The sequence below is a fragment of the Neltuma alba genome, unplaced genomic scaffold (assembly GCF_004799145.2).
Source record: "Neltuma alba isolate B1F8T4 unplaced genomic scaffold, ASM479914v2 tig00012963_pilon, whole genome shotgun sequence".
Lineage (NCBI taxonomy): Eukaryota > Viridiplantae > Streptophyta > Magnoliopsida > Fabales > Fabaceae > Neltuma > Neltuma alba.
In genome coordinates, this window is record NW_021637322.1 from 14,044 (window position 1) to 22,192 (window position 8,149).

At 37.3% G+C, this 8,149-nt stretch overlaps 1 protein-coding gene across 1 annotated transcript; it reads left to right on the forward strand.

The window, feature by feature from the left end:
- The first annotated feature begins 389 nt into the window (after nt 1-389).
- On the forward strand, nt 390-7,897 carry LOC114733019 (cysteine-rich receptor-like protein kinase 25). Its single transcript, XM_028920431.1, has 9 exons — nt 390-1,175; nt 1,769-1,856; nt 4,711-5,523; nt 5,793-5,930; nt 6,151-6,272; nt 6,362-6,572; nt 6,754-6,991; nt 7,136-7,286; nt 7,404-7,897. The coding sequence occupies exons 1-9, from the start codon at nt 396-398 to the stop codon at nt 7,716-7,718; spliced, it is 2,856 nt and encodes a 951-aa protein (XP_028776264.1). The 5' UTR covers nt 390-395; the 3' UTR covers nt 7,719-7,897.
- Nucleotides 7,898-8,149: the final 252 nt, after the last annotated feature.

Sequence of the window (8,149 nt, forward strand, 5' to 3'; positions counted from 1 at the left end):
TCGAAACATAATTGCTAAGTTGCAGAAGTGAACAACTAGAACCGAATACATCATCATGATGCCTAGTTCCAACTCAAAGTACGTTGTTTTATTCCTCTCCTTTAGCTTCCTAATCTTTCTAACGGAAGCCGATCCAATTTACAGTGCTCATGCTTGCACAGATTCCATTACTTATAAACCAAAAACCACCTTTGAAACCAACCTCAACCTCCTTCTCTCTTCTCTTCCTTCTAAAGCCAGCGACGGCAGCCATTTCTAAATAATGAAAAGGCTTCTAGAAGCCGCAAATGTTGACTGCCACGGTGGCCTTCGAGCTTTCCGCAATAATCAATCTTATTATTATAAATAAAGATCTTAGCTTGCCTTTATAGTCCCCATTAAACTGATCAGACCTAATGGCTTCAATGGTGATAATGGCTTCCTACAAGATTATCCCACTCTTGTTCTTTATCACCTTCCTCTCTTCTGCAACCTCTGATGATGAATCCCAACCTACTTTTCTTTCCCATGCGTGCTCTTCCGACAAAACCTTCCCTGCCAATAGTGCCTTCCAAGCCGACCTCACCACCCTCCTCTCTTCCTTAGCTTCCGACAACACCGCCAACACTGACTTCTACAACACCACCGTTGCTGGCGGAGGCGAAACTGCATATGGCCTCTTCATGTGCCGCGGCGACGTCACCCTCGAGGTGTGCCACCAATGCGTGGTCGAGGCAACCAAAAGATTGACTTCAGATTGCCAGTTCTCGAAGGAGGCCATAATCTGGTACGACGAGTGCACGCTTCGCTATTCCAACACCTCCTTCTCCACCGTCGACACAAGGCCAAGACTCGGCCTCTTGAACACTGGAAATATCGCCAACCCTGCAAGCTTCATGAGGTTATTGTTCACTACTATGAACGAGACGGCAGATTTGGCAGCAAAACCTGCCTTGGGTAAAAAGAAGTATGCGACGAAGGAAGCGTTTATTTCGGGGTTTCAAACTCTGTATTGTCTAGCCCACTGCACGCCGGACCTTTCGCCGGAAGATTGCAGAATGTGCCTGAGCGGCGTGATTGGGGACCTTAACTGGTGTTGCGATGGCAAGCAAGGTGGAAGGGTTCTATACCCTAGCTGTAATGTTCGCTATGAACTGTACCCATTCTATCAAACACAAGATTCAGCAATTCCACCAGCTTAGAAGTCAGTGAAGTGATATTCCTCCATATAAGCTTGAAAGTTGGAGAGATCTATAATTCTTAAGTGTCTATTTGAGGTAGTAGTTTGCTTATTTTTCCGTTTGAATGACGGGTCATTCATTCAGGCAAAAATGTACTCATATTTTATATCAATAAGGCTCTGGATCGACATGACTTTCTTAATTCGCTTCGTACCATTTTGTATTATAAGTTCACCACCTACATAGTCACTGGCATCTTAATTAAAATGTGCATTTCGCAATGCAACAGATGAGGGCAATGTAACGTAACGTCCTATATGTATGTTTTAAATAAACTCTGCTTTTTAATTTTCATCGAATAGTACACGTTAAAATTAAGAGCACAAAAACATGAGAAGGAAAAATATTTTTGAGTTAACTTTTGTCAATTTGCGAGAGCAGCAGCAAAGCTGTTATAATTTCTGTACGTTCACAAGCTTTTCTGCTACACTAATAAACAATAAACCAGTAGTAAAGCCCTTAATTAGCCCCTGGTTTACATTATTAGCCTGATTCTTCTTCTTTTTTTCTTTTTAATAATTTTTTGCCAATTATTAGCCTGATTCTAGAACGATTTTACAGGGATTATTGGGCGTGTTACATCGGACAAGTGTAGGACAGAGATTAACATGATTAACATTCTATTAAGTTTGAATTGTAAAGTTTGTTATTAAGTTATAGCTGGTATGTATACATACCATCATATGTCATTAATGAAAGTCAAGTCATTTCTTCCCACTTTTTCTTTTCTCACTCCAAGTCACGTGGTATCACGATCGAGTCACTCCATCATTCTCTCTCTGATTCTCTTCTCACCGCCTGTCTTTGGTTTTTCTTTTCTTTTCTTTTTCTTGCTTTCTTCTTCAACCTTCTTTTCCTCTTCCTTTCAAACCTTATCCTTTTCCAATATGTTTTTTCATGGTCCCTTCTTCTGAATCTTCTTTTCTTGTCATTGACCCAAACAGCCTGTACTACGTGCATCCTTGTGTTTGACTGATTCTTCCTTCTTCTTTTTTTCCTTTTTAATTTTTTGGATTCTAGAACGATTTGACTGGGATTATTGGGCTTGCTGCATCATTGTCTAGGGCCCGAGAGAAATTAAAGAATAAAATAATAAAATGGTGATAAGCTTTAGACTATGAGTAGGGAAAGTATCCATATATATATATATATATAGTGATTATTACTGGTCAATAATAACGAAGTGCCACATAGCATTATCCTCCACATTGTTGGTTATCATCTCGAGCCATCAAATATGACTCCAAAGGGCCAACCAAACCATCTCTTAATTGTTCATTGCACTAATATGACTAGTGTGTCCGGTGGGAAACGCCATGACTCAACTATACACACATACGCATACTCCCTCTTATGTATAATGTAAAACATTAATTAAGTTTTCTTAAAAATTAACGAATATTAGTTAAGTCATTAAATATGCTTTAAAATGATAGAAATTATCTATTTCACCCTTATTAAAAATTGTGATTGGAAATTTTTTTTCCTGCATTTAAAACTCTTTCTCCTCCCTATAATAAGAGGTGAAAGTAAAAAAATGATTTTGTCAACTTTTTATATTTTGGATCAAAACTTTCTTCTAAAAAGACTTCTTGTATTTTAGACTAGAGGAAGGAGTATATACGTGGAGTTTTGAATATAAATGTTAACATAGTTGACCACCGCGAAGGAAAAGAAAAAAGCGAAGGGGTTTGGTCTCTTATATTGTTGGTGCCCATACTTGGAAGATGAGATGATAAACAGCTTTCAAAGAATGAACTGATTAATTAAACCAATGTGCTATCATAATCCTGCTATGTCGAGCATTCTCTCTTCGCCGTCAAAATGGACCTCAACAGCAAACCAATTGATATCTAACTCATTGAAATATGCTCCCTTTTTAATATAATTAGTTTGATTTTCAATTTCACCTAAAATATAATATCTCAATTCATTTTTTCTTTAATATTTTTTTTAAGATAGTCCTCATAATAGTTGCATGTATCAAAAGTTTCATCAAATAATAATTTTAATTAATATACATAATTAACAAGGATATTTTAAGAAAGACAACAAATATTTATTACAAATAACTAATTTAATCTACTCAAATTACTTAACTAACTCTTTTATATATATATATATATATATATATATATATTACGGATCAAAAGTAGCAATAGAAATGTGTCCTTACTTTTGGAGGATAACTAGGATCTAGTGGGAAGCTCACAGTACAGCTTAAGGGTCGTGGGCAATTAAAATATTTAGGTAATAGAGTTCCGTTGGCAAACAAAAAAGAAAGAAAGAAAAAGAAGGTATTTTTAGCGTTCCATTTGATTTTATTTCTATTTTTTCCAATAAAAATAATTTAAATGAAACAAATGAGTAAGAATTTTTTTTTGGTATATTTGTGATTTAATACTTCAATAGAGTATGTAATAATTTCCCCCTTTTCAATCGCGTTTCATTTTGGAAAAAGAACAATAAAATTACCTCAAAAATACTAAATGATAAATGAGGGTAAGTAAATTTTGAAATCCCAATTCAGACCACAGCTATCATTTTAAAATTTTTAAATCTTATAAAATTACACAAATACCTTTTATGATTTTTTAACTATTTTTTTAATTAAATACTGTTACCTCAACACTTCCAGTCGTTGGAGCTTCGACGCTAGTGACCCTGCCAGTGGCAAGCTACCAGAGTTCCAGTGACATGTCACCGAAACTCTGATAACCGGTCGCTGAAGTTCCGATAACTAGTTTATCACAGATTCTAGAAGGATTTGAAAATGCTTGTATATTGTGATCCCTAACGAGGGAAAACCCCTCCCCCCAAAAAAAAAAAGGAAGAGACACTAATAGTGCTAGCAAGTTATAATCCATCTATGATAACGCTCTTCAGCCGTCAAAGTGGACTTCAACTGCAAACCAATTATTATTTTCTTTATGCACTGAGATTTTTCCTCATTTTGGTGGGACCAGGAAGCTCCAATTTCAATTTCTCTTAGTATTAATGCTTTTTTTTTAATTTTACTCTTCACTGTTTATTCATTTCTATTTATCATACTTTTTCTTATCAAATTTTTCACATATTTTTTATTTATTATAAAAACATATTTAAAAATAAAAAAATATTTCTAATATGTTTATTATTTTCAACTAATTTTAACTAGTTGTTTATTTTTCATAAATCAGTTATAGAAATAAAAAAGTGACTTTTTTTAAAAGATTTATAATAAGATCCTAATAAAAAAATAATTACAAAATAAATTGTAAATATTGTTATTTTTTATATTAAAATTTATCATTACAAACTGTTTAGGCTGTTATTATGAATTTTTAATAATTATTTTTTTCTGGGCCACTAGATGGTAATTTTCTTCTTTTTTTTTTGTCCTTTTGTCTCAAACAAATTTTGGTTGACGTGCGTCGACCTCCATCACCGATCACATCCCCTGCCACTACAACATCGTCTTCCCCGTGATTCTCCCCTTCTAGCAATTGAGACACACATCATAAGAACTGCATCAACTACTTTACGTCCATGGTCATCGCTTCCCTCAAAATTGTCTCGCTCTTGCTTATTAGCCACCTTTTTTCTCCTACAAATGGAGCACAGGTTACTTATCTTCACCACAATTGCTCTCCCAACATAACCTTCGCCGCCAACAGTGCTTTTCAATCGGACCGAACGACGCTCTTCTCTTCCTTAGCTTTCGCCAAAACGGACTTCTACAACGCCACCGTTGTCGGTGGCGGCGACACCGTCCACGGCCTCTTCATGTGTCGGGGTGACGTCAACCTCTCGATGTGCCAGCAGTGCGTCGTTAACGCAACCCAACGATTATCTTCTGAGTGCCGAGTTTCGAAGGAGGCAATAATCTGGTACAACGAGTGCTTGCTTCGCTATTCTAACCGTTTCTTCTTCTCCACCGTTGACACGAGGCCAAGACTCAGCCTCTTTGACGCCGGAAGTGTCTCAAACCAGGCAAGCTTCATGAGAACATTGTACGATACTGTGAACACGACGGCAGATGAGGCAGCTAAACCTGCTGTTGGGAAAAAGAAGTATGCGACCGGATCAGCGAATTTCTCAGGGTTTCAAACTGTGTATTGTCTAGCACAGTGCACGCCGGACCTTTCGCCGTCAGATTGCAGAAGTTGCCTCCGTGGTGTGATTGGGGAGCTTCAGTGGTGTTGTAGTGGGAAGCAAGGAGGAAGAGTGCTGTACCCGAGCTGTAATGTTCGCTATGAGTTGCGCCCTTTCTATCAGTCGGAAGCTGCAAGTGTTCCTCCTACAAATACTACTGGTTCCCAAGGTAAAGCTCTCACCTTGGTGATTTGGGTATTAGTTTGCGACAATTGAGAGTTTAAAAGCGAAACCTTGGGGGGAAACCCACTGAACAGAGAGTGAAATAAAAGCAGGGGAGGGTTCAAAATTGTGGAGAAAGAGCTAAGTGGACTAAAACAACAAATACAAGAAAAGCTTGACTGAGGAACATGAATGAAGTAAATTTGGTTGCTCAATTATTGCCACGAATTTACCATATTAAATATACTTGCTTTCTCTGTTCTTGGGATGATCCAGGAAAAGGTGGAATCTCATCGGGGACGATTGTTGCGATTGTGGTTCCAACTTCTGTGGTTGTCCTGATGTTTATAGTCGGCATCTATTGCCTCAGTAAACGAACAATGAAGAAGTACGACTCTGTTCCCGAAGGAAAATGTAAGGATGTCCATAGTATCAGCATACCAAACCTTTTGCTTTGTTTGGTTCATATCTGCTTACTCTTCTGTTTTCACTTCATCTCATCATGCACTGAAGGAAAATGTAAGGATGTCCATAGTATCAGCATACCAGACCTTTTGCTTTGTTTGGTTCATATGTGCTCGCTCTTCTATTTTCACTTCATCTCATCATCCCCACACAACATTTGGTTGTGTAGCTGCATTTGACATCGGCAATGTGGATTCGCTGCAATATGATTTCAGTACAATTGAAGCAGCCACGAACAAGTTCTCTGTAGTTAACAAGATTGGTGAAGGCGGGTTTGGAGGGGTTTACAAGGTACCAAGTTTGTGTGCTTTCTTCGTTTTTAACATGAAGATAATTTGGCCACTCCGTATATGTATGTGGACTTAATGTTTGAAATTCAGGGGACGCTTGCAAACGGACTAGAAATTGCCGTGAAGAGGCTCTCCCGAAGATCTGGACATGGTGTAGAAGAATTTAAGAATGAAGTAGAGGTGCTTGCCAGGCTACAACATAGATATTTAGTGAGACTTCTAGGTTTCTGCGTACATGGAGAAGAGAGGATACTTGTTTATGAATATATGTCCAACAAAAGTCTTGATTGCATTCTTTTTGGTAGGTCCATCTATATCAATTCTGCATAGTTCACACTTATTATGCTTGATTTTAGTCTTCCAACTTTTGCTCATTATGTTTGAGACTAAAATAAAGGAAGCTTTGCTTCACTCCCCCCCCCCCTTTGTCAATATACTTTTCTTTTATTTGACATTTCTCAAAATTATTTTTCAACGCATAGATCCTGAAATGCAAAGGCAGCTAGACTGGACAAAACGTTATGATATTATCAGAGGAATTGCTCAAGGGATTCAATATTTACATGAAGATGCAACACTTAAAATTATACATCTTGATCTTAAAGTTGCAAATATATTATTGGATAGTGATATGAATCCAAAAATCTCAGATTTTGGTATGGCAACAATTTTTTCGATTGATCAAAGTCAAAAAGAGACCAATTGCATTGTGGGAACATTGTAAGAACAAATTTCCATATCCTCACAACTTTACTCAAATATCTTGAAAAATTCACTTAGACAAAGAAAGAACTGCTAATAGTCCAGATTGCTATGCAATTTTCCCTACACTAACAGTTCTCTTTTGATGGTTCGATGTTTTAGTGGTTATATATGTCCCGAATATGCTGTGTGTGGAGAGTTGTCTGTTAAGTCTGATGTGTTCAGCTTCGGTGTTCTTCTAATGGAGATTATAAGTGGAAAGAAGAATAGTTCTTTCTGTCAAATGGAGGATGCTGAGAACATGCTTAGCTATGTGAGTACAAAAAACATTACTTTCTCTAGTGTGATTCAAACTAATCATTTGTTTTCTGTCAAAGGGATAAATACGGTGATCCCAATATAACAAATAGCTGACAATATTTTGAAACAGGCGTGGAAACTTTGGAACGATGGGGAACCCTTGGAATTGTTGGATCTCACAATAAGAGAATCTTGTGCTCCAGATGAAGTAATGAGATGCATCCACATTGGTCTGCTGTGTGTTCAAGAAGATCCAGCAGAGAGGCCTTCAATGTCATCCATAGTTCTGATGCTTGAAAATTATCCTATGACTCTGCCAACCCCTTCGCCGCCTGCATTTGTTGTGCAAAGTGTAGATTATCAAAACATTCTTGGTCAATCTACGACCAACACACTACCAATGTCAGTCAGCAAGATGTCGTTTAGTGAAGTAATGCCTCCGTAAGCTTGAAAGTTGGAGGTTTTAATGCATGTGCCTCTGTCTAAGTGGTTGGTCTATTCAGGCACCGTTTTATTTATAGCCATAATGTCCGCAGATGGATTCTTGCGCTCCTTCTGTAATATTTCTAGTTGAGTCCCCCAATAATAATTGGTCTTGCAAAGTGTCACTTTTGCATTGTAGCAGATTTGGGAGTTGGAAAGTGCATGACATGCCATCCAACATAGTTTGATTTATTGATTAACATCATAAACAAACACAATGGCAGAAGGAAAATTTGGATCTGTCACTGGGATAAAGTGAAAATTTGTGTTGGAAGTATATGACGGAGAACTATGGGTATTTAAGGGTATGTTTAGATTGGAAGTGAGAAAAGTGACTTATTTTATCTGATTTTTGCAAATTAAGTTAGGTTAAAAGTTTATTAATATAATGTA

What these genes read in the sequence shown, in the direction of transcription:
- LOC114733019 (XM_028920431.1), top strand. Translation starts at nt 396, where the DNA reads ATGGCTTCAATGGTGATAATGGCTTCCTACAAGATTATCCCACTCTTG. An exon ending in TCTTGATTGCATTCTTTTTG is followed by an intron (nt 6,573 to 6,753) that starts GTAGGTCCATCT and finishes TTCAACGCATAG; the next exon opens with ATCCTGAAATGCAAAGGCAG. An exon ending in CTGAGAACATGCTTAGCTAT is followed by an intron (nt 7,287 to 7,403) that starts GTGAGTACAAAA and finishes ATTTTGAAACAG; the next exon opens with GCGTGGAAACTTTGGAACGA.